This window comes from Linepithema humile, chromosome 4 (assembly GCF_040581485.1).
Source record: "Linepithema humile isolate Giens D197 chromosome 4, Lhum_UNIL_v1.0, whole genome shotgun sequence".
NCBI lineage: Eukaryota > Metazoa > Arthropoda > Insecta > Hymenoptera > Formicidae > Linepithema > Linepithema humile.
Genome location: NC_090131.1, coordinates 29,947,665 through 29,975,048, shown reverse-complemented (window position 1 = coordinate 29,975,048; position 27,384 = coordinate 29,947,665). Strand labels below are relative to the sequence as shown.

At 39.5% G+C, this 27,384-nt stretch overlaps 2 protein-coding genes across 3 annotated transcripts in view; one reads left to right on the top strand and one right to left on the bottom strand.

The window, feature by feature from the left end:
* The window catches only part of orb2, a 135,160-nt gene extending 113,313 nt beyond the window's left edge, over positions 1-21,847 (bottom strand). Inside the window, exons 1-3 of one of the 2 annotated variants that reach the window (XM_067352897.1) lie at positions 19,032-21,847; positions 6,150-6,261; positions 1,713-1,751 (exon numbers count right to left, since the gene is read on the bottom strand). In XM_067352897.1, the coding sequence (XP_067208998.1) occupies positions 1,713-1,751; positions 6,150-6,261; positions 19,032-20,147 (1,267 nt within the window). In that variant the 5' untranslated portion in view covers positions 20,148-21,847. The remainder of the gene's footprint in view (positions 1-1,712; positions 1,752-6,149; positions 6,262-19,031) is intronic. The other variant, XM_012364995.2, reaches the window with a different exon arrangement.
* Positions 21,848-23,249: 1,402 nt separating this feature from the next.
* On the top strand, positions 23,250-25,388 carry LOC105671100 (nucleolar protein 16). Its single transcript, XM_012365001.2, has 4 exons — positions 23,250-23,593; positions 24,480-24,724; positions 24,811-25,129; positions 25,199-25,388. Exons 2-4 carry the CDS (start codon positions 24,618-24,620, stop codon positions 25,331-25,333), a joined length of 561 nt encoding a protein of 186 aa, XP_012220424.1. The 5' UTR covers positions 23,250-23,593; positions 24,480-24,617; the 3' UTR covers positions 25,334-25,388.
* The last annotated feature ends 1,996 nt before the right edge of the window (positions 25,389-27,384 follow it).

Below are 27,384 nucleotides of genomic sequence, written 5' to 3'. Positions count from 1 at the left end.
TCGTGACGGTGCAGCAAGCCTGCAAATATGCGCACATACTCTCGTTATTCATTCACCTTTTTTAATTATATGTACACGTTTATACATGCTCAGGGAACAAGGGAAAGGGAAAGAGGTCGGAAGGATAACGAGAGGTAGAAGGAAAGAAAGAGAGAGAGAATAGGGGACGGAACATACGTTCCAATGAAACCCTAGGAGGCTGGAGAACACGGTTAAAACCACCCTCCACGAATCCCGTCGCATTACTAACTGATTACATGACAGTCACATATAGGTCAGAAAATGAAATTACAAAGCCGGCGTTGTTCAAGGACGCGTAAAGCGGTGTATTAAATGCCTCGCATCGCCATTTATTCAGAGGTGGTCGTACTCGTGAATAAAAATGCATTTGTTAAAAGAGCGAAATAAATTTCCGTTCCTCTAAACATTACTGTCAAGCTTCTGGTAACGACGATATTTCGTATCATAACATATTTAATTGGCGGCGTATTACAGCATTAGGAAAAAATTAAAATAAGCGCAAAACAAGCAGTAATGATAACAAGTTTTTTCTGAGCCTAAGAAATGCTGACTTCTTAAATAAAAAGTGATTATCCGTAATTTATGTTTCGATTTGAGTGTACAAAAAAGTTTACGTTATGCTGCGTTTCTTGATTCTGATTAGATTTATCTTACTAATGCTTGAATGAAAAATATGTCAAACATTCAAATATTTCTATATTTATCCGTTTAAATTGACATTTTATTCTATATATACCTTACTTATCTTTCCTCCCTGCTAAATAAATGATATCTAAGAATAATAGATCAGAAATGCAAAGTGTGAAGAGGCGTGATAGTTTGTAATGAAAAGAGCGTAAAATAAGCTATTTTCGTAGCCAGAGTGGTCTTTTCTTTTAATAAAAATCTCTCGCGTCCGAGATATTGTGAGGTATCGTTAAGTGGGCGTACGTCTCATCGCAATGTCATCTTAAAAAGTGTCATTGCGTCACTTTAACATCACGACAGTGGGTCAAGTTTTTAGAAAATTCGGTATAACCTTAAATGGTAACCTTAGATGAAGTCGGTTAGTTGCGCGTAACCATTTCCATAGGAAAACGGATGACGCACCTTACCCGGCCCTACCGCAAAACTTTAAAGAACTTCTCTCTTAAATAGATATACTGTATACTGGAAACCGAAGCCGCTGATAAACTTGAAGCAAATTTGAAACTTTATAATTCAAGATGAGCTGCTTGAGGCCAATTATTTTCTATTTTCGTATAAAATACCGTAATGATCCGTTAATGCTTAACATTCTTAACATTTAGAGGCTGTACATTGTTGAAATACTTTCGTCCAAAATTGAATAAAATTCAAATGCCGTTATAATAATTTTAATTATACAAGGTGTCCTGAACCAACCAAATCACCCGTTAATAGTAGATTCCTGAGGTTATATCATTTGGAAAAAAAAATCTTTATTCGAACCAAAATATCGAAGACTGCAATAGTTTTTAAATGAGAGATATTGAAAATTTATCAATCAGATTGTTAAAATTCACACGCTCAGACACGTCGCATATTGATCTTTATATCCTACCATGTTAAAAACATCAGAAATTTGCTATTAACGGGTGATACGGTTAATTTGAAACCTCTTGTATATTTTATATTGTTATGAAATTTATACTCTAAATAATAATAAAATAAAACAAATTAAATTGACTTACTAGCACGATGCGCAGCAGCGGAATTATTTATAAGTTGATCTGTAACATATAAAATACATCAAAATTATAGCAGCGTTTAAAATAATTATTTGAAAAATATTTATTACGCACATTAAACATTTACTTTTTGTAAATGATGATAACAAATAAATGATACCCTAATGCAGGGCTGGGCAAAAAGTATTTGAAATACAAAATACAAAATACTGTCGATCTTAGTATTTTGATAGAAGATTGATAGTATTTTATATTTTGTATTTGATAAAAGATTGATAGTATTTTATATTTTGTATTTCAAGTACTTAATGATGTATTTTGCCCAGTCCTGCCCTTGCTCCGCCAGCGCCCAATGCCCCTTCTGAGGCTCCTCCTCCTCTCAGTCCTTTTTGCAGTTCAAAACATACGTTCGTAACGCGAATACGGAAATCGCCCGATGTTTTAAACGGCACTCCCGACGTGTACTTTGTCATTTTAGGACAATGATATAACTCGAATATTTTCGCACGGAATACATGTTCGAACACTCTCCGCAATAGATAACGACGGAAAAAGATGAGATCGGAAACGGAAAGTAGTAAGGGTAGTATTATTGGAAAGAGAACCGATCTATTCTGTACAAGTGCTGTCGTACGAATAAAACATTAAGGACAAAGTCGCGTCCATTCCAATTTGGAAAAATGTGGAGAAAAAACTACAAAACCGATAGCGCGCGAGCGAGAGAAAGAGAGAGAAAGGAGATATAAAATGCACAGACTAAGTACAACAACGAAAACAACCCACCACACGTGAACCGGTCTAGAAACTTTTGACATTAGAGTATCGAACATTTATCGAAATCGAGTTTAAACGATTTCAATTCGATTTCGATAAATGTTATAACGTTAAGAGTTTCGCAGTTTAACTTGTGGTGTTTGGTGATATTGTCGCCCTTAGTCTGCGTGATCTATTTCCTTCCTCTTCTCCCCACCCCCCTCTCTTGCACTATGTATCCGGCATGCGTATTGTTGCATCCTACTCTCCACATTCTCTCAAATCGGAATCGGCACGACTTTGTCCTTAATACATTTACTGCACAGCGGCACCTCGTACGGGTCAGATCAATCCGTATCGACGCGTTGTCCTCTCCAATAGTACTGTCCCCATTATTTCCCGTAGTTTTCGACCTCACCCTTTTCCTTCGTTACTTGTTACGAACACGGCAATGTGAAATCCGTGTCGAACGTGTCGAACGTGTAATCCGTGCAATGATATTTTGTGCGAGTTTTACTTTTGTCCTAATACGACAAAATACGCGTCGGGAGTGCCGTTTCAAAATATTTCTGTATTCGCGTTACTAACGCGTATAAATGCCTTAAACTACAAGGAGAAGTGACAAGAGGAAAAGGAGGACTCGGGAAGGACATCCCGAGCGCCGGCGGAGTAATAATAGGTAATTATTTATTTGTTATCAATCATTTGCAAAAAGTAAAAGTTTGATGTGCATAATAATTATTTTAAACGCTGCTAATTTTGATGTATTTTATATGTTCACAGATCAACTTGTGAATAGTTCCTGCTGTGCATCGTGCTGATAAGTCGATTTAATTTGATTTTTATTTAATATTATTAAGAGAATAAATTTCAAAATAATGTAAAATATACAGTGTCTCCGTTGATCTGAGACACGTATATTATATTAATGTTAATGCACATTAATTTCGAAAAATATACTCTATATCTCTGACATACAGTTTTTGTAAATTTTAGATAATATAATTTTTTCTAATTATTGTAGATTTTGATCAACAACATCATTTTGAAAGATGTCTTTATTAGTTCTATCCACATCAATCATTTTCCTTGTCATGTATTTTTTTACGCACTATCGCTCTTCTTGTGTACTTCTTCCTGTTTTGTGAGAAGTTGACACTCTGCTATTATCAATGGCGGCTTTATATACTCTCTATATTATAATATATTATTTAACTTCGTTTTCGATAGGATCAAATTTTAATTGCGAGTGTAAATGAATAGGTGCGCGATGGAAAACAAAAGAACCTCATCACAAAGACCGCATTAGCTGCCAGATTGTTTTCAAAATAATTACACGAAACAATGAAAATGTTGGCCCACTAAAGATGCTACCATTGTTCTCCTTCCATTCCTTATTTTCTCTCGACTTTTATAATACGACATATTATAAAAATAACTTTAATTTCGGAAGGTGATCGAAATATAATGTGCAAAATCATTATCATCGCAATAAAAAAATAATTGAGGGAAATAAATCCGAGCTGATATTTTTAATTTCTAAAAAAATCTTTTCTCATATTATTTCCTAGCAGCGTTCTCGTTGGAAAAAGAATAATTTTAGTAACACCGGAAATACGCGAATGTTTTATCGCATTGTCCTAATTACTCGATGAATGTTCCTGACCGCTTCGGTAATGCACCGTACGCTCACAAGGAACAAATATATCCGACTATCATGCACCCACCTAATCCAGGTTACTCTCTTCGTGACCCGTTGGTAGAAGCTACCTCGGAGCTCGCATTGTCTACTCTAAAAGCACGAAGTGCGATCGATAAATCCCAACGATGCCGGACTATAGACATTTCGCTGAATTCAGCACTTGTCCTATTTGCACCACCATCTGCCTTTGAGTTTCTCGAGACGGGGAAAGCTCTCGCGGTGACGTGACGAACCCTTTCGTGCAGATTCGTTTGAAGTCCTCTGGGAAAAAAAATCCGAGATTTCGCGTCGGGGCGCCCAATCTCCGACCCTTGAATTTTTTCTCTCCCTTCCTCTTTTGGTTGCCGCACCGTTTCGCTGTACAGAGAGACTGCCCAGCAAGGTAGACTCTCGGCGACGGCACCCTTGCCCTTGACTACAGAACGCGAGAACGCTCGTTTGAGGGGGCTGTCTCTACCGGCAGACAGGTCGGGTAGGCGCAAAAAAGAAAATGGGGAGCGAAAGGGGTAAAAGAGGAGCGACACAGACGCATGCCGTCCTGCCTCCGCACCTTTCACTGTCTTACTCTCCTCGACGCGCTGCGCGTTCGTCCGTCCGTTCGTACACACCGCATAGTTGCATGGCGTCTACGTGCGTCGCTCTACGTGCCGACATAAAGTGAGTGGAGTCGCGTCGAGTGTAGGGTGCGGAGTGCTTCGAGACGGGTGCGTCGAGTGGTCGTCCTAGTCGGCGTTGGGGTGGTTGGTTAGTTGTTCGCTTGGTCTCCCGTCCAACCATAGTTGGCTCGAGGCCATTCATGTAAGGATCGACGCGGTCGTATCGCCACATTGTAACGCCGCGTTGTATCGTGACGCAACAGCATTTTACGGACAATAATTACGCGCGAAGAATTAACGCTTTCATAATAGCCACGTGAGAGTGCTTTTTCACGTGTAGAATGTCTTTTGTCTAATTAATGGTTCCTCTAATTATGTGTCATTGTACAATAGCGCGCATGAGTTTGACATAAGCTGGCGATAAAATCGAAATTTTGTAAAATATGATAAATGGCACCAATAAATATTTTCATGTGACTTTCATACTTATTTTTGCATCCTAATTGTGCCCTTCAATTTTACTAGCATTATACGCATGATTACGAGAGTTCATATCGGGGCAATCGACCTCGAGTGCACTCTCGATGTAATAGACGTAGACTCGAAGCGACGTAATCAAACGGTGCATTAAATGCAACGTTTACGACTAAAGATCGATGTGCAAAGTATATATAGCGGTACGAACACGAACGTTGCGCTACGTCAATGCAAATAAGTAACTTGACGTAGAAAACGCTACTACGTTTTATCTTTGTGTGATGTATAATCAGAATCTACAAGTCTATAGCAGGCAACAAATAGAAAAGACGATTTATCGAATTTACTGTAAAGCATTTTCATCCGCCAATACGTGATTCATTTATAAAATCATTGAAAATCACATTTTCTCTCAGTGCTGTCATATTGCGTAATAAAGTTTATGGCAGAAAATCAAATTTGTATGTCATATCATTATGTATCTTTTTATCAAATTACTTAAAAGAGATCAGTTAAGATTCTATTTCTATTTAAAAACAAATATTAGCAATATTTGCAAATTTCTGCATGTCAATCTATTTTTCTTGCAGCTGTTTATGCGCACCGATTTGTGTTACTTGCAAATTAATTCGATGACGCGTCAAATTCGAGCCGTAGAATCAGCTCGCGAGTATAACAGCTTTTGCAGAACACTTTATTGAATTCTTAACGCATTCTCAGCCGCTGTAAATTCAAAAGAAAGAGAAATTCAGCAACAGCGGCGCGCGAGACTTTAAAGGATTCTCTACATTTCCGGTTTAACTATGTTGACATGCGGCAGCCCGAACCACTATTTTGCGGGCGGTCGCAGATATTGCGCGCTTGTTGTACGCCGTTTCAAATGCATGCAGCTTAGAAATATATGAGACATACCTTTCAGATGTTCTGGGGTATCCGCTGCGCCGGCTCGCATAATATCGCTGAGATAGTGTTCCAAGGTCCTCATGTTGTCCAGTGGTGAATTTCCATTAGCCGTCATACGATCCTGAAAAATACCAAGACCATAAAACTTTATATTTGTAATGGCTTTTTATAACTTAATTGAATTGTGGTTTTGTGGTGAAAAAGCTATTTAAACATCGGTGCTCGAAGTACAGGATAATTCTCAATTGCATATATAAATTGAATAATACTTCAGGAGATAAATGTAAGATTAAAAACAAGAAGAAACTGCTACATGAATATGGATTGTTTAGGCTTCATTGTTTGTATTACAATATGATGCAAAGAAGGTGGTTGAGGTTATTATCTTCCGCTGTAACGTACGCTGCACACATCTTTTGACGTTCTACTTTTTTCTTACGAAGCTAAGTGAAGCTATTTATCACGATTTTTTACAAAATATTCTACCATTCTGGAAGGCCCTGGAAGATGTGGCTCTGTATGCTATGACCTACATATGGTTTATGCATGATGGTACTCGACCACATTTTCTTGCTGCAGTTCATACATTTTAAAATTATATTTTTTCAAAACGATGAATAGGACACGGTACAATCTCCTCGGTCTTCTGATTTAAATTCTTCAGATTTTTATGTTTATACTTCAGGAAATATTTAAGACGGATTTTAATAAAAATTGTACTTTTAAACAATCAACAAAGATATAAAATATAGATATCCAAAACTAATACAATTTTTCAAATAGCTGTGTCGCAATTAAGTACTCTGAGAACTCAAACAGAATTTAATATTTCAAAATATTAATTTTAATTTCAGAATGCATCAGTAAACAAGATGACTGGACATTTGTCTATGTCATTTAATTCACAATTTCGAATGGGCAATATTCAGACTTCCATTATAATGATTGTCTCGTGCAAAATATAATAAAAACTGACGGTGTTCGCTATGATACATAAAAAGCTGCACGTAAAATGATGAACGACATAAATTTTGGATTTTTCAATTTTCGCCGCGAGCCATTCCGAGATAAGACGCTTATTTCTAGTTAGGAAAAAGCCTTCTAGCGGTGAGCGAATGTTCTGGATAAAATAGCGGCAAACCAACGGGTTTTCTCGACAGAGGGAGGACAAGTGAAGCGCAGAACTTGAAAAACGATAAGGGAAGTAATGTTCCTAGCAGTGGAAAGAAGAATCTGCCAGGAGGAAGCATACACCACTTGTGAACAGCAGGAAAGAAGTGTAGGAGTAAAAGACGCAAGAGAAAAGGCCTGTAATAGACCACTTGCAACGAATCGAGGAGTGTAGTTAAAGCGGGGGTGTATTCAAAAAGTCCATCCCCGCCGTCTCCGTTACCGCCGCCACACCCTTAATGCACATCCGTTTCCCTTCCTTTATTTCAGCTATCGCATGGCCAAAATGCTACGTTCCCGACGAAAGTTTGATCAAGTCCGACGGCTTCTTTTTATGTCGAACGTCACGCTATGAAATTGCTGACTTCTTCATGCGCCGAAGATTTGATAAAAAAGTCGACGATTTCGAAGATTAATAATTTTTGCAATTATAGATTAAAGTTATCTTGATCAACAAGCGTAAAGAAAATGCATTTTATTTTATCAATATGTGATGCAAGCATTTGTAATCTATCGATTTAATTATTTAATTTCATATATTTTTCAAAAATTCGAAATAACTCTAAACTATCTTTTTTGAAGCTATATTAAATTTTAGAAACGGCAAAGAATAATTGTTACACTACGCAATGTGATAAAATAATACTAAAAAAATTCATTTAATATATTTGATATATCGATTTATTCAGTGAAATATTAGCTGTTAAGATGCAAAGTTTTTTCCCAGACTGTTTGACAAGTGTTTATTGAAAGTCATCCGTGAAAATACGTCTTCCTTTGCCAATAATTCCTTCGCGCTGATTTCTTTCTACGCGTTTGTCTCGTATAAAGGAAGTAGACAAGGAGTTATGGGGGAGAGGAATAGGTAAGACATGATAACGGAGGAGAACCGAGAATCTTTGAAGGTGACCAATTGAGAAGAACGACCGATGTAACGAAAAATAACGGTCGGTAGCACGGTACAAGAAAAATGTCCATTCGCGCAAACAAATGCTTTCTCCTAGAGTACTTCCACTCGTGTGCTGAAAAGTCTAATCGTAATCGTTCCATTTGCGCTCTTACAGACATTCATATTAAATTTTTATTTCTAAAATATATCTGAATGCGTGTCAAATATAACCAGTATACATATCTCCAACTGTATTAGTTCCGCTATTATTTAACGAAGCGTAAACCACGTGCGTGATAGATCACTTTACAAATTTCTCGCGCAGCACGTAATAATCTTCGCACATTCTACCCATGCTTGGGCCAATATTGAAATTTACGCCGACACGAACGCGGCTTTCGCCATCATCCTGGAAGGAAACGACCGTGACACTTATTTGGTCAACGCAGTGGGGCACGAGGAAGAAAGAAGAGACGGATATCGCCGGGTGTATCGTGCCGAATGGAGCGGAGAGAAGCGAAAAGGGTGGACCCCTGATGTCGAATAATCGTGCCCATCTTTCCGCGTCGGCACGGCCGGTGGAGGTGCAAAAGGTGGCCCCACCTTCTCGGCGAACGTGTCCTCTTCGCACCGCCCGTAACCCTCTGATTCCCGTATTTCTTCCTTCCTCGTGTACGACCGCGCGGGCCCTCTGGACTCCCACCCAGGTACCGATCCACTTCCCTTTCTTCCCCGGGTCGCTTCGAGCGCGCGCGTCCGCGTGCACGCACACGGGCGCACGCGCGTACCCACGCGCTCACGACGCCGGACTCACGCGCGTACAAATACACACACATACACACACACACACACACACAAAGGGGGAAAACGTTTCTCGGCTCCGTTCTGTCTCTGTCTAGCTCGCTCGCGCGGTAGAAAATCAATATAGGGAAACCAGGAAGCAGCGGCAGGGCGTCGACAGCAACCTCCGTGTAGGCTCCATCCCGGTACCACCTCTACTCTCCGTCCCGTTCTCTCGTTCCGCATCCCTTCTCTCTTTGCCCCGTTTAACTCTCTCTCTCGCTGTATCTCTCCTTCTTGCCAATTTCGTTCTTCCCGTCTTATTCGTTTTTACTTGGCGTCATCTATAGCGCTAGTTCCCGGTGTCCGCACCGTAATTTCCATCCACGCCGGTCGTTACGTGTTTCTTACGAAAGTCGATTGTCTATTGGCCGGCATCAGTATCGAGCATCCGTCTTTCAGGGGGTGATCGGCAACGTCTTGACCGTGACTACCACTACCACTTCGGTAACCACCCCTCCGATGGGAGGCCACTGCGCAAATTCTCCCACCGTCCGGGAGTAGGTATGCGGGTCGAGACGGAGAGAGAGAGAGAGAGAGAGATAGAAGGCTGCCGCGAAATTGGGTAATCCGGAAGGAGACGCGAAGAAAACACCGCAGCGTCGTATGTACACGTCGGGGAAACGCTGGAGCTTATACTACGCGCTGTACATCTTGGAAAATGCATCTTCGGAAATGCTGTCGGTGATTCGTTATCCCCATCTGAGGAACGTACATATCTATTTGCCAAATCGAATTTGTGTGTGAATATATTCCGTAACAACGAGTTCACGCGCGGCTCGACCGCAAACAAGACCCAACGGAATCTATAACAATCCCCTTCGATTGAAGACGCACCACAGCGTGATGCGGCTCACCCCGTATCAATTACGAGGATTCCGTTCGACCTAGAATCTCACGCGCCTCCATAGTTGCGAGAGACACGCGGTCGCGGTTGGCCCAGTTCCGAAGTTGGCGGCTCGTAAAAAGCAACGATACCTCCACCACCCCGCGCGCGTGGGGGCTACATATATATATATATATATATATATATATATATATATATATATATATATATATATATATATATATGTGTGTGTGTGTGTGTGTGTGTGTGTGTATGTGCGCTAACACTATCGGCCCGCTCTGCTGACCCTACATTTGCGAATAACCCGTGGCCTGTCACGGGCATCCCAGCCTCCCGGTCGAGCATTGAATTATGGCAACCGGAGCAGAGGCGCTGAATGTAATCCAGGAGTGGTACGGGAACATGGGTGTAAACGCGTAAATTTTCTGGAGGATGACATCGCGTGTCCATCCGTTTTGCGCAGTCTCCACGAACTAGGTGTGACGTAATACTCGCACGACCGGTATAACACTCTCGTGGTTCGCGGTTATGCTCGTTGAGACAGCGAGAGAGAGAGATTTTCTGTTTCTTTAACATAAATATTATCTGATATCTTTGTAAAAGAGAGAAAGGGAGCAATACATACGGCGAGTTATTTTGAAATTAATAGAAAGAGAAAACACATTTTATTTTATCCAAGTTTTACGTGTTTCTAAATATTTGTCATGTACTTTAGAACACGATGTTCCTCGTACAGACACTTTTTAGTTTACGAAAGTATCTGCATTAACAAATACAAAGATTATGATATCTAAGCGCAGAACAAAGCGGAAGCCATCAAATGCATTAGGGTACTTGAGACACATTAGGTTCTTGCCTTGGATAAATATATGCCTTGGACAAATTAATTCTGCGATAATTTAATCTACAAGCAACTTATGAGGGCAGGAAGTACATCGGCATTAATTAATTTCACGGAGAATAAATAAGGCCGCGAGAACTAGCATGTGAAAAAAGGAGAAAAAATATAAAAAAAAAAGGTCGTTAACGAGAGATGGGCGTAGGTACCTTCAAGTCTCGCATTTTCGTCGCGCATCCGTCTGATTTGAATGCGAATATTTTCATCGCACTTCAACACGCCACCCTCGCGTATTTTGTGCCGCTGCAGTTTGCTTCTCTCGGCTCGGTGGATCATTTATGTGCCGCTTTCGCGACACTCGCCCGCGTTATTTTACGTGCGCTTACACATGCGCGCGTCTTGGACCACCGAGGGTGCGTCCTCGTTGTGATCGTCGGAATATCCATTAGAGGCGCCAAACGCGGCGAGTAATTATTATGTCGGGTGCGAAACCGTAGTCACGTTGCAACGTACGCCGGCGTGAGGAAAATAATAACTTGTGAGAATGTATTACACCGCGGGGGGGATGGAAGAATTCAGGTTACACAATATTCTGACGGGCGTATTATGGCTGTATTTTATCTCGAACGTCTACTTGTGTATCCGGTATCTGATATTGAAATAGAAGTTACTCCATTAGCATCGTCCACGGATATATCTCATACGGATAGTGTGGAACTAATTAATTCGGCTGATACCGCTGCAATTTCAAAGGGGTAACGTCACACAAAGGAATTGGCCGTACTATTATCCCTATTAATCGCATTAGTGCCAGCATTCATTTGAACGTACAAGGTTGCTAAATTCAATAATAACAATGCAATAAAAAAAAAATGTAAAGAGCGTTGATAAAATTTTCATAAATAGCTCGTAGTAAGAGTAATTACTATTATCCGGAGACAAGAGTTGCATATAGCTTTCCAAATTTAACATTAAGCTCGATAAAATGTTCAACTTTCCGCAGTCGCAGTCCTTTTCTCGCTTATGACTGTAACCGTGTCACCCGCTATCCGATCCGATTACATAGCGAGCGAAGTCCCCCCGGCAAACGCGAGTGAAGGGTGCGGAAGGTGCGCGGAGGGGGTGCAGCACAACCTGAATCCCGAGGCGTGTGTGGAAGCAACGATTCCAGCCGGCTAGCGCAAAGTAGGTCACTTCCATGGAGCAGAGCTCGCGACGGACGGAGGGGGTGGCGTAGTGAAACATACACACAGAGGCGGTAACATCGGCGTGCCACGATGGCGGCCAAAGGGTGGAGAATGTGGCGAGCATCGTTGTATTATCGGGCGCTCGTTGCGGACAATAGTGTCCATGCCAGTTTGGACTCACTGTCTAATGCGTGGGCGAAATATTTAGGATGCAACAATAAAGATATTGTTCATTTAGAAATGAAAGATATCCTAAACATTTATCAAGATCGTTTTAATGGTCTGTTTAAACAATTCTTGGTTTAACGTCCTAATATAATTAACAAAAAGGGATTACTGAAAATCCTGCCTTGATAAAAAATATTATAGAATGGTTTTACGAAAGATCTAAGGCTTCTTTGAAAGATTGGAATATCCTTTTAAACACCTTTTACGTCTTTTAAATTTTGTTTAATATGAGAAATTTCTTATATTAATTATGAATATTCTAATATCATCATGGAATTTACTTTAAAGAGTTACGATATTTTATATGAAAATTTTCATGTCCGGATATTCGGCGACCGTATATGACGTCGTAGCAGATTTACTATCTTCGTTTGCATTATGAAAAAATCATGCTCGCGTGGAAAATGTTAGCATGCTTAGTACACAATATGCTTCGCAGTAAACGGATTGGACCAATGAAATTACATAACGTATCGAACGAATCGAGTTAAATGTTACGATATAACTGGAAGACTTGGGTAAACAGCCATCGTAACTCTCCGCGCTCGATACTGGGCGGTCACCCTGTCTGTAAGCGGTTAGCCGCATTTCATTACATAAGACACAAGTCTCAGTGAAATACACGCGCACAATAATTTGTTAGTACGAGACTATCGTATCATTGCGGTTTATTTTATTTCATTATTCATATAAATATTATGAAATCTAAGAGATAATGACTTTTTTGTTTTAATTGTTATTTGCGATAACTTTCTTGCACTATCGACATTTTACTTGACATTATATTCTTCAGACATTGCGATTACAATACGAATTGCAATTTATGATGCTGATTTAACTCACTTCAAAGTTTTTATTAAAATTAGTTTACGGATATTTCGCAAGATATATCATTGATAACGATATCGCTATCACTAATTCTACGAAATAATTTATAGCTGCGTGAATCTTTCTTGAAATTTGTAGAAATAAAGTTTTCAAATATTTTTATTTCTTATATTCTTTTGAAAAAGAACGAGATGGTGAATAGTTAAATCATACTGTATTCTACAGATCGTGAATATATGTGCGTTATCTAACAAGAAAACATACAAGCGAATGTGGAAGTTCTTGGCTAACTGCTCTGCGGAAAGACGCACCCCGCGCGAAAAATCTATATCGCAGGAAACCGGAGTAACCTATAAACCCCCGTTACTGGGTCACTTTGCACCGGCGCAGTCCGGAATTCAAATAGGACGATGGTTAAATTAGGTTAACATCTAGACGACATAACTGGAATAATGTATTCGAAAAATTTCCTTCTTTAGCTTTCTGTCCGTCGATATTTGATATAATGATCGAAAAAATTTTAACAGTGCGCATTGTGGATAGCTATATATAAAATTAAAATTTTCTGAATAAGTTGAATCACATACAATTTTCGTCGGTGTTTCTTGTAGACACAATAAAAATATTCGATCGCGCAAACATCAAGATTTTTTGTCATCAATATTTTCTCATTAATCAAAGTTTTGATCAATTAAATATATTTTATATAACAAAAAAAATATTAAAATAAAGAAAATTTAACATTTCAGCCAAAACTCTACAAAATGTTGTCAAATTTACAGAAGCTTATAATTTATTATTTAATCGTAAATATATAATAAAATAAAATATTTACTCCGCTTTTAAAAATGATAAAAAATTGCTGTCAAGAAGATTTCCGCTTTATCAATTAAAATTATTTACAAATTTGATTGATATTCTCTCTCGTCTTGTTATAAATATATCGAGCGAACGTAATTTTATTTCTGTCACCGCAGGGATAGCTTGTCTTTCCACGGCTAGTACCTATCTCAAGGACAAATTTGCATCGTGTTGTCAGAGCACAATGCAATTAACACTTTCAACCGACATGCTATGCATACCATGGTTGCTTTTTTCAAGTCGCGTTAAAAGTCACGCGAAGCATGTCAGTTAATATTTCGGTTATACGGACACGCGATTTCACCTATGTTATGCAAAAAAAATTTGCATGCACGACAATCGATTTATTTCATAAAAGGATATATTATTCTTTATCACATCTTCTAAAAATAATTGACCTATTAAGTAAAACATGAGTATTATCAACGGTATTATCAAAGCAAAAGAAGCTTCAAGTGCTTGTTACATGATAAAATAATACGATAAGACTTATCATCTTTCGACGAATGTAGCATTTAAAAGTAAAGTCTCGCAAAAGAAAAACTATAGCAAACAATAAATCATTCTAGTAAAATCAGATTGAACGTCACTTCTCTTTTTGCGATTTTTTAACCTTCAGTTTTAAATAAATTCATTTGCAAATACAAGTTTTGTAAAAGCAAGGTCCGTATAAAATTATATAAAAAATAAAATTTTTGTTTGAAAATTCATAATTTTTTAACATTTACAATAAAAAAATTTATTGTAACTTAGCCAGAAAATTCTTAAACAAAAGAAAAGTGCAGGAAATCCAAGACAATCTGTACATATGATTCTTTAAATTCATTCGACAGAAAGCACAAGAAGAATTTTCACATAGCTGTAATTGACGTGCCGCATGCGAATAAAAAGTTCCCTAAGAAAGTCTTTTCGTGTTTCTTCCAACCGTAGTGCACATGGAATAAAATTAGCTTCGCACCTTCGATCTATCGGAGATCAATTTCGACCCCGACGCGAGGGCGACCTTCGCGCAACAATATTGCAACCTGCCTCTTCGTTTTTCCAACGGTCGGAGGTTCTGTCGCCAGCCATGTGACACTTTCGCAGGCGTTATTACATCGTTTAGACTAATTGCATGATAAAACACCGCAAATAAGAACGCTATTGACTAGAAACACGTGCACGCGCCAGCCTGTGTTCTGGTTTCGTGTTTCGTCAGACACATTTCGATGGCAAAGTTGCATTTCGTGATGGCGTTTCGAGCTTTATCACGTAAAAAAAACGAACACGATGCAGCGCAATAGCGTCAGTAAAAATCGTTATCTCTACGCGTATCCATCGCGTTACGATATTTTTCGTACTGCGATGTGATCACCGACACATAGGCGAGGTGGCTGTGATCGTATATAATTCCACGAGTGTGTGTGGGTGAATAGGCGGGTGTACACACTAAGATCGGTATCCATTCGCGATTGGCCCCCTCGATATATCGGCTAGACGACCTACTGCACGTGTCCCCATTCCCCTCTCAAGGTGAATGACGAGCAATGAGTTATCGGACTTCGAGCTCCGAGCATTTCTTCGCTCTGTTAGGCGCTTTTGCCGCATTACCTAGGCGCGTGCGCGCGTGTCTTTTAATCCACAACACTTGTGCTCGTATATTATTTATGGACTGTTTCCTACACAGTTCAATTGAAAACGCAAATCGAGATCACGATAAAATGCGAAAAAAAGACGAAAAAATACAAATATTTGCGTCTATCGTTATCCCATGTTAATTTCTACTTTTATCAGCTATATATAAATAAATATTGATTAGTATCGATAACTGCGATATTTTGAGTGATACACATAATTAAAGGAATTACATTTTGTGATAATATATTGGTAAATAACATTTCAATGATATTTTTTATTAATCTCATTTTAAAATGTTCAACTAAAAGAAAAAAGAGAAAATATTTGAAAGAAAAATATACATTTTAAATAAAATTTATATAAATACAATCTTGTTAAATTTGTTATCAAATTTTTATATAGCGTTTTGTGTAATTATATAAAAAAACTTCTATAAATTATAATTCTTAGAATTATTAGAATTATTAGAATTAAATTATTAAAGAAAGTCGAGGAGCTGCATCATAATTTCTATTTGAGACGTAGTATTTAATTCAAACAGAATATAAGTCATATTTATGACTTGTTTGTGTACTAACTAATTATTCTTGACAATGTACAATCAAATCAATGACGTTAAAGTTACTGATATTGATAAACCACTGGCTCACATTGTACACGGCGCTAACCTGTTTGTTTCTTGGAACGCAGTTATGGTGTCTACCAATATAAATCTGACGAAACGGCAAATTTTTGTGTATCAGCCAAAAATGTCGAAACAATGGTCTGTCGATCATCGGATAATAAAGATAGAATGCGATCAAAAATAAAGAGCGTATTTAATAATTTGTACAATAAAATTGATTAATAATCATAAAAATGTTAAAACTCATGCTACATTTTAAAAATCTTTATGAATTTTAATTGTATTTCAAAATTTTTCTAGCTTAAAAATTTAAACCATGCTTCTTAATGCACCTGTATCGTAATATGAGTATCAAAATATTTATATCGTACTATTTTTATTATTGTTAAATATTATAAATATAATTGTTCAAATAAAATAGTGGATTCTTTACAATTTTATGTCATAGACGTAAATATTTGGCACAGTTATAAAAAGTTGCGATGAAAAAAAATGATTTATCACGTGTACAAATATATAAATGTTGGGACAAGATGCGTGGAGATGATAGCTGAACGACAGCATGACGACATCCGCCATTTCTCTCGGATAGTATGCAGATCTATTTTCGAGTGATGGTTAAAATAGCTGAGCTTAAACTTCTACTAGACACTGTCGGAGTTACCACGTTGGTAAGGAATTAGGTCAGACTTAGGTAACGACAAAATAAGTATCAGCAAATCAGTTTCAGATAGCGTAACTAGATAATAAAAAAATTAGTAAAATCACCGATAGTCTTGATAATTCTAGTATTTATTATGGAAAAATGCTTGACTTGTAATAATATTAAAATTAATATTATAATATTTAAAAATATATAAATCATTCTTTAAATATTCTTTTAAAAATATATAATTTATCATTTTTTAAATATTTTTATAACCATCTTTTTATAACCATATCAAATATTTGCGTCTATTGTACAAAATTGAGAAGAAACAACTATTTTATTTAATATCCGAGAGAAATATAATTCGTATTTTCTTTTTCACACAAATGTATCACTATTTCAGATATCTTTTCTAAATAATACTTCTTAATTGTCTTTTTATCCAAATTATCATAAAAATATAATGTGGCGAAATGTAAGTAAATTTATAATCGCAAATGTTGAAAAAAAAATTTCGTAATTAATCTAAACTCTCTTTATTCAGACACCACTTTGATGCTAATGAAATTATGTTATTAATATCTTGAATGCAATTTAAAGAGATTCGTTACAAAGCATATAATATAAATACTAAAACAATATAAATAAATTTTATATTAAATAGAAATATAATTTAAAACAGCAATACACTCAGTGATTTTATATTACATTTATTTAAATTAAGCTTGCGATGGCATATACGTTATTTATTTATTTGTTTTATTCTTATCGCACAAAAAAAATGATATATATGAAATACACATATCATGAAAGCTTCCGTTTAAGATCAATATCGCGTTCTAAGCGTAATAAAACGTCATTGAATGTTAAAAAATGGAATTGTGGATAAAAATGGTGCGTGGATAAAAACGTGAAAAAAATATATAATTAGGGAAAATGCTGATTTCTATTTTCACTTTTCTTTTCTTATCTAATTATTTGTGCCGCCATTCAGCAGTGATACATATGAATTATATGCATGAGTCGTAACGTGCATGATAGCGCCGAAAAAGATACTCATGGAACACTTTCAATATAACTTCAACTTATTCTTTCAGTGCCTATATGTGCAGTTTTGTTATCACGCAAGGCAAGATATGCGAAACGACGAGCGCGTTGCGCGGCCAGAGATAACCTGGATTTCACCGCGTAAAATTCTTGCAAACGAAAACGCGTTCCACAATGACTATGCATGCCCTTTTTGCCACGTTCGCCTGAAACTTAGGTCCCGTGCGACATTATCGCGCCATTAAAAACGATGGTGTCACATACGTGTGATCATACGATTACCGAAACAGCCGTAGTACTGGCTAAATTTAAATGCAAGAAGTGCAGTCTCTCTCTTTCTCTCTCTCTCTCTCTCTCTCTCTCTCTCTCTCTCTCAAAGAGTAGTTGCATAACCCAGTGGCACGAGGAACGTGTTGTGCGACGTGGTGGCACATTGAACGAACACGAAACTGCGGAAGTCAGAGCATAGCCGCGGCAAGCGCGCGCCTCTTCCTCAACGGCCTGCGAGACCGCATGATTGCCAGCGCAGTTTTACAAGCGAGTACCTTTCGCTATACTACCTGCTTCACCGCGATCGATAACGCAATGCCACTCGACTAAAAAAAGTTGAGGCACCAACGTTTGTGCCGTGAGTGTTCGTGAGCCGAGTGAAACAACAAACGGCGGTTGTTTCGAGTTCTATCTGCGATTTCCGCAACTATCGACGCGAACAGCGTGCAGAGAGAAGAGTGCAATCTAAGCTGGTTATGTGATTAGCGCATCACTGATAACATGATATTTTTATAAGGAGACGAATTGCTAATTAGTCGATAATTAAACGTCAACGATGTTGGTCTTAACTTGTCCATTAACTGGGGATGGTTGATTTTAGTTAAGCGCGCGGGCAAAGGAAAATCAGTTAGTTAAAAATTCTTGTCGGGAGATTTAGCACTCAATCAAGCAGCTATTTCAACAGAGTAGAGTAATTCATTCCAGAAATGAACAAATTGGAAATGTTTAATGTAGCTTTAATCAGCGTTTAAAATCTGAGAAAATTTATTTTATATAAAATATCGTAAAAATGACATTTTTTTCGAATTAAATTAAATTTAAAAAACTTTAAAATTAGATTCTCGCTGAAAATTTTTAGGAAAGTAAGTTTAATCAACGTTGAATCATCGTTGAGAGCTTTCTAATTCGCTCATTTGTTCATCAGCATCTCATTAGAGCAGCAATTCTCATACTATTCATATCAACTTTCCAAAGTTGAAAATTTCGAAACTCACCTGCTGGAACGGCGGCAGCTGCAATAGGTCTCTCTCCTCGGCAGCGGTGACCTCGAAAGTCGGTGCAGGTTGGGGCGGGTATATGTTGCCCTTGCCAGGATACGAAGTGCTCCGACGGAACTTGACCGGGCTGATGCAGGAGGGATGCGCTGTCGCCGGACCCGGATGGCCCGGAAACGTTGGACTGGGCTTGCGGCCTTGTAGGCCGGCTGCAGCCGCCACTGCCGCGGCGGCGTGCAAGGATGAGTGCAGCGGCGGTAAATTGGGCACGGATCTGCCGCGATTCCAGGGCGACAGGCCCGGACTGGCGACCGCAGCCGCGGCAGCTTGCGGACCCGCGCCCCATTGCTGCGGGGCCTGTGGCCCGCCCGACCACGCGGCGTAGCCTTTGCCAGGCAGATAGACACCCGGGTGTGACGTCGGCGGCGGTTGTTGTTGCTGCTGTTGATGCTGCTGTTGCTGCTGCTGCTGCTGCTGTTGCTGCTGCTGCTGCGCGGACGACACTTGCAGACCGCCGTGTCTGGTGCCAGCCGGAGCACCCGCGTTACCGTGCTGTTGTTGCTGCTGCGGAAAGTTGTGGCTGGCTGTGATAGCGCGACGAGTACCGCTGGACACCGCGGCGGTTCCGCTGCCGGCGAATAGGCCCGCGGGTCCGCCGGTTGGAAAATTTTGAAAGGCGGCGATGGAGCCGTTGACCGGTAACGCGGCGTGCAGACCGCTGTCATCTGGCGCGGACCAGAGGCTGGGCACGCGGCCGCCGGGATCGGCAAAGCCCTGCAAAGCCGAGGTCGTGCTGCACGTGATGTCCTTCTCCGTTGACGAGGGCGTCGTCGGCGTGATAGCGATACTCTCCGTCTCGATCGCGTCCTTCGACTTGTCCTGTCCGGCCACGGTATCGAGCGCGCCGCTCGGCGAGAGCGGAGCGGGCTTGCCAGCGGCTTGCTTCTCGATCAGCAGATCGTCCTGCATCGTTGATGTCGTTATGGTGACGGCGGCGCTGGCGTTGCTGCTGCTGCTGCTACTGCTGCTGCCGTTGGTGCCGCCGCTCGTGGTCGCGCTAGGTTTCGGGCTGGTCAGGGTACTCGAGAAGAGGCTCGTCGTACCGAAGTCCCCCATAAATCACCGCGAAACTTCCGATCGCCGGGCGTCCGTGCGACGTTTGACAACCGTCGCGACGAGCAGCGATCACTTCCGGTTAGGCCCCTTCGGAAACTTCCTCTCTTCTACCCTGTCGTCTCACACGCGCTCCGTCACTCGCAGCTCGAAGGTTGCGTTGTCGTCGAGAGGACCGCGCGCGCCGCGTCCTTCACGTAGTGCAGACTCGTCGTTCTTGTCCGGCACAAGCTCGCGGGGCAAACTATCGATCGACGACCGCACGCGTAAAAACACCCCGGAAACCGAAAGACCACGCCGTACGGTGATCCTCCTCGTCGCGTGTCTCCCTCTCTGCCTCTCTCGCTTTCCTACGACGCCTTCCTCTCGCTGTTCTGTCTCTCTCGTCTCCGGTTTCCCACCTCCTATTCCGCTCCACCTGCTATTTTCACGCCTCGGTCTATTTTTCCTCCGGGGCCCACAGCACCGCGCGTGTAGTCTCGTTTTCGCGCTTCCTCGTCTTCTTCTTCTTCTTCGCCGTTCTTCACTTCGCTCTCCTCGCAAACGTTCCTCTAGATCCCGCTGACGCCGCGTCGCTCCGCTACGATTCGGCAGCGACTCTGTCTCCGTAACATTCTCTCGGCCACCGAAAAGCCAACCTCACTCAGCGACGCGCGTTGTCATCGTCGCGACACTCCGACACGCGAAGCGTTGCTCGTTGCGAAATTACTCCCGACTGCCTATATTCCGTCTTCAATCGCTCGCTCGCTCGTTCGTCGTGCACGCGTCTCGTCTCGGCGGCTACCCCCTGGCAAACATAATTTCGATCCTCTCGACGAGGACACACCGCTGGACCACTTGGAATCCTCCCAAATACGCAGCGCAGCGCGCGCGACCTTTTGCTTGCCACTACCACACACACCGCGTCTACAATGCGAGGTCGTTTCGCGGATCGTATCGCGCTGGCGGACGAGGAGTGGTGGAGGACGGGAAGGGGCGAGAGGGAAGAGCGTGTGTAGCGTACACGATATGTTTTATCACCCCGAAGCCACACGACGAAATACAATGATCCACGTCTCTCGCGTACGATCGTACGATTCCAGCTGTGTCGAACACGAAACTCGCAGGATTCCCCCGACGACGAGAGAGGATTCGTACAGGGAGGATAATGAGCCAGAAATCTCTCCACCAGCACTCGCGGGACGATAGTCGCGCACCTACTACTCTCCCTCGACGACGTGTCGTCGATCGCCGATTGTTCCGCGGCGCGCGGAGTATCGGCTGTCGCGCGCGCGATCGATCGATCGCCGATAAGCCCGTACGTATGTAAGAGACGAGCAGCGCGGACGGAGGCGGGCTCTCGCCGATATTAATTGCACGCGCGCACACCGTGAGTCTCGCGGGAACACTGGTGACAGAAACGCGAGCCCGAGATGCGTAACGTGCGCGGGGTCAGGGTTACTACCCACTGACGCGAATCACCGATTGCGACGTGTCTTCTCCACCCGGAGAACGTCAATCGGTGCGGAACGGAGCGGATTCACACACTGCGGTAAATCGCGCGCGCGGCGGGCTCTTCCACACCTCGCGCCACCAAGCCGCCTACGCACAATATCGTGCACCACCTCTGACTGCACACGTATATCGGTCTCTCCCACCTCCTCTACGAAGTACGACGGTCTAGCGTCGTTTCCCGGTCGCTTCGCATGTTTTCCCTATTTTTTTTCCTCAGCGGCTCACCGTCTCTCCGTCTCGTCTAGTTTTCGTATCGCCTCCGTCGCGTGTACGCCCTCGCGCCTCCGTCGGCCGCGCTCGAACAGAACAGAAGAGAGAGAGAGGAGGGCTGATGGAGGTGCAAGGAGGAGGAGGCCCGGAAAACTCCAGCCAGCAGAGCGCGTTTCGGCGACGCGACTTCGTGGTCTTTCCTCTGGCGCCGCCGCTGCTGCTGCCGCTGCTGCTGCTGCTGCTGCTGCTGTTGCTGCTGCTGCTGTTGCTGTTGCTGCTGCGTCGTCGTCGTCGTCGTCGTGTATGCCTTTCGCGCGCGCGCACGCCGCAGTGGTGCGATTCGTGCGACGTGCTGACTTTTGGAACACTGCGGCCGCACCGTGGGTCGTGGCATGCCACAGCCCGTTCTCGGCTGTAAATTCTCTTGTGATCGCGCGTAAAACCGTGCGCACTCGGCAATCTTTACCTGATCACTCCGACGCTGATCGTGCTTCTTGTCGTCCTCGTCGTCGTCGACGTCGTCGCCGTCGCCGCCGTTGCGTCGGCGGTGCTGCGTCGCGACGTCGCTCACGCAGGCGCCCTGGCGACGATGTTGCCACCGCCATCGCGGTTATACCGAAACCACCACCGCGATGCTCGTCCCCTCTCACCCCTATATACGTTTCCATACCGTCCTCTTTTGCTGCTTCCCTCTTCGCAACCCTCTACGTGTACAGGGTGCCCTGAAATCATTGAATATCGTTTCAGCTGTAGACTTGATGTTGATAAATTTGATGTTACTTAATTGTGAAAGTTAATGAATTCTTTAGATTAATCTATGAAAGTTATATCGAAGAAAAAGAATAATTTATGCAAAAAATTATATCTTCTCCTTTCTTCTCTTTTTCAAATAGAAATATAAATAAAAAGTATAATTTCAGTTGATTTTTAAATTACATCTTTCGTTAAAAAAATATTTTTCAAATTTCATTATCGCGAGATTTAATAGTATAAATTACAAACAGATGATGCTCTTCGTGCTACATTTTTTGATAGATTCTAGTGGTGGAAAGTTGTCAGTAGAGAAGTGAGTGGACATATTTTGTACACTGGTACCTGCGAGAATTCGAATCTTTTCCAACAACGATCGAACTGCTAGCGAGACGGCAGCGGCTTGATAAGCGGCCGTTCGATAAGAGCCGAGGGAGCTGTTTGGTTATGTACCGACGGAAGAGAGAGCGAGGAGCAAGCAGCCCAGTATGGTATACGGGGGATTAGAAGCGGGAGTGTAAATAAAAATATTGCGACGGGCGCGATTTATAGCGGTGGATAACGAGGCTTGCGAAAGAGAGAGAGAGCGAGAGAGAGAGAGAGAGAGAGAGAGAGAGAGAGGGAGAGTGGGGGGAGAGGGAGGGTAGGAGAGGGAGAGAGAGTAAGCGCAAGTAAACGCGCCGCGTCATAATTGCACTCGAATCTCGCGTGCTTTCGTAGCCGAGGTATCTTCTTGCGGGGTGATGAGCAGTCTTCGTCGGAGGCTGCAGTGTGCAGTAAATCTCTTATGATTAGCTGCGAGATGTGAACTATGACTGCGCATCCATAGATCTACATTAATTCGTGATGTGAATTCTTATAAACTCAAAGTGTTTCTACTTCGATTTATGTAACGTTATCATTAAATATTTTTATTCATGAGATATGAGGTATTTCCGCCAAACATGAAGATAATCTAATCATTTGGACAGATTTTGTGGCGTTGCTGATAACGAGTCAGTAATAAAATATCAAGATTAGTTTCTACAAAATCAGCGCTTTTATTCTTTCTTTTTTTCAAAGAAGACTTGTGAATACTTTGACTATTACTATATAAATAATCATATTGATTTATTAATGTAAAAAATGCACAGACAAAAGAATAAAAACAATTATTTACTTAAGAAATATAATTTACTTTTTTATCATTTAAATATTTAATTGAAAATTTAAGTTTATGTGCAATAAGCAAAACAGTGGAATAGATAAATTCTAGATTAGGCATAATTTTGTTATTACTATATTAATTTATTATTATTATTATTATCTTAAATAATGTGATGTAGATCTATTTGCATTAATATGTTCATGAGTAAATACTATTCCGATAATTTTTAAAAAATGGTCACGTTATCACTACGAAATATATTTTATTGAATGATGTTTTCCAATTTTAGGATTTGTTAAAATAAAAATAATTTCGATATAGATGTGCCAGATCTTGAAATGACGAGTTTGCAAAGATATTTGAAATTTAATATACAGAGCTGACTCATCGTTGTGAACAAATAGATGTTTTTTGTGACTACACTGTCAATATTGCAATCGTATCTCTTTTACATTTAAAATAAGATAGATATATAATTAAATTTAAATTTAAAAAAAGAAAAATGAAATGTACGGGATGTAACATTTACAGATTCTGCATCTGGTATACGAGATATTCAATTTAAAAATATGTGTTTTTTAGAAATATTGTCTAACACTATATTTGATTCTACGAAATAAATTTCTTATTTGATTTTTTACTGGATGTCGTGCATATCGAATGACGCAGTATGAATTTTTTATTATTTTGTTTGCAGTTCCATCTTTAGTCACAGGATGTAATTATTTTTTCAGTCTGTATCATCAGAGGATATCTGTATAGGATCTGCTACATCAGAGCACATGTGAGCACGTGTAAAGCAATCGAGCAGTGTATAGTTATTGTGTAATGTACGTGCGCAAGTGTGGCGTATCGTAACTGTATAAAACAAAATGAAAATTAAAAAAATAAGGAAACTGAAACGCAAAAAGAGGTACAATGCGAATGTAAATCGAAAAAGGCAACGAGATAAGCTCCGAAGACTGCCAAATATTCCCTGGTAAGTTTTCTAACCTAAAATGCATATAATGCATTCAATATATAATTGATCATTTATTAATTTTTACTTATTATTAACATTATTAGTGCTGAAATAAAGAACGCATGGGAACACACGAAATCTATTCGTACCAACTTGAAAGAAATGGGTTTGTCATATGATCCAAACAAAAAGACACAACTTCTTAACGTGAAACATGAAATGCTAAAGGCAGCTGAGAGAAAAATAACAGAAAATGATAATTCGTCGGATGAAGACGAGATGGATGCGACTCCATCAAAAAATTATGTAGCAGAGAAATTAGAAGCTGAAGCAAAAGCACCTAAACACCGTCGTCTCAAACTACCAAAAGGACAAGCACAGTTCCTTACTTATTTATTAAAAAAATATGGTGAAGATTATAAGGTAAGATTTTCTTTAAAGTCATTACTATTTTTAATAATGGCTAATTATTTGTTTATATTCTGTATGCAGGCAATGGCAAAAGACAAAAAGAACCACTATCAACTAACTGGGAAACAAATCCAAGCTAAAATAAAACAATTTCAAGGCATTTCAGAACAATATAACGAATACCTTGAAGATAATAATATACAATTGGAATCTTAATTTGCATATTGTATATACTGTTTATATCTTGATTAAAATAAACAATTTCTCTCGATTTATTACAATTATTATTGAAGTTTTTGTATTAGTAATTAAAGAAGAGATCAAAACATACTTATATATGAGAGGTTCAGAGGAAAAAAGTAGATCAAGTCCTTTTTTAAATCCATGTATAAATTAGAAACAATTTGCAACAGTTTTCACTGAATGATTTAAAAAGTACAAATGTTTAAGTTGAAATTAAAAGAAACTGTAGCGTCTTTGAAAAACAGCATACATGTTGCACACGATTAGAACAACTTTAACTTTAGAACTAATTTTTTAACAATCAACAAAATTGGATTTTATCCACTTTTCCTCTGACCTTCTCATATAATGACCAAATAACAAAAATTGTGCATGTGATCATTAACAGTCTAATGGCAATATTGCTATCAATGACATGATACCACATGTACAGATATTTTTTCTTATAATTGCAGTAGTTCATAAAAATTTTTTAAAATAAATTCTTTATGTATTTTCAAATTTATTTTAATAGGCTGCTTAAAATAAAAATAAAAATTGAGTATTTGTCAATACATGATACACAGTGGCAGAAATGCAACATGTCGATCCGTAAAATATAAATAATGTTCATAAATATTAAATTGTAAATAGTTTGCTAAATATTCATAGCATTTTAGTAATACAGAGTAACTTGAGATATTTTGAATGCATTATTACTTGAGGATGCAAGATGCTACATATGATACGAAATTAATGTGACAAATAACTATAAATTGCTTACCTCACAGTTGCTTCATCATTCTGATGCCTTCTAGAATGTTCGACTTTCTTGTCCACTGATAGCTGATTCTCCATGGCACTTCATAGCACATCATTTGCAAAAGTCAATCACTCGTTAGTAATCATTACTCGCACATTAATCAGACTCAATCAGAATTAATCAAAATACTTTTGATCGCGTATTTATTTACGATAATTAACATCACGAAGTATGATTACGAAAAAGCATATTCACCACTTGCGGCCATTACAAGATTCTGCAATAACGTACAGAAAATTAAAAATTGCGACCAACTTCACGCGCCTCTGCAGGTTGCGGTTTACCGCCTTTTTTCACGCATGCGTTATATACACATATGAAAATCAGTCTCACTAATGTAAGGTACTAAACCATGAAAGAAAAAAAATGCGTTTAGATTCTTTATATTTAAACTTTCCTAAAAATTATTTAAAATATTTTAAAATTTGTAAATACATTTTGTTGTGAAGATTGGGAGAAAATTTACAAACATCGCTACAACGCCCACTTGCGTTATTGAGCAGAAAAATAAAATACTATGTAGTCATGAAATTGAATTTTAATTATATAATTTAATTATTTTATTAATGTTTGGAAGTTATTTAGCTGTTATTGTTTAATACATATATTTTTGTTTATAGATAAAATTTTAAATCAATAAATAGTTTTTATATAAGTAAATAAAAAATATTTACGTTTTATTTATACAATAGTATTATGTATAATTCAAATATTATTTTAATTATTTTTTGTATGTATAAATCGATAATGCAAATTTATGATTTTTTAGCCTTTATGGCATGTTCGTAGCTAGTCAATGGTGATGATATTAAATATCATATCTGTAATCTGAATGTATGTACATATGTAATCTAAAATCGAATTATCGCATTTGCATATAACAAGTTCCATAGCAGAATATTGAATGTTGATAACTACAGGAAACAGCGTTGCATAAAATGTTTAATGAGAAAGAATCAACTCAATAAGAAAAAAAAACAAAAAAAAAACACGGATTTGTTTCTTCTAATTCTTTTTTATATTATATATTTTTCAGAAGCTGTAAAAAAATACTAGCTTAAAATTAATTATGTTCAATTTAATAAATACATTAACATAAATTATAATTATAACAATATAATTTCTGCTACTTGAATCATCAAATCTGCACAAATTTGTATATTACTACTTGCTCTCATTGTGAATGCAGTGGAAAAATGTTAAACGCATCCGATAAATTTAT

What these genes read in the sequence shown, in the direction of transcription:
- LOC105671100 (XM_012365001.2), top strand. Translation starts at nt 24,618, where the DNA reads ATGAAAATTAAAAAAATAAGGAAACTGAAACGCAAAAAGAGGTACAAT. An exon ending in AGACTGCCAAATATTCCCTG is followed by an intron (nt 24,725 to 24,810) that starts GTAAGTTTTCTA and finishes TAACATTATTAG; the next exon opens with TGCTGAAATAAAGAACGCAT. An exon ending in AATATGGTGAAGATTATAAG is followed by an intron (nt 25,130 to 25,198) that starts GTAAGATTTTCT and finishes TTCTGTATGCAG; the next exon opens with GCAATGGCAAAAGACAAAAA.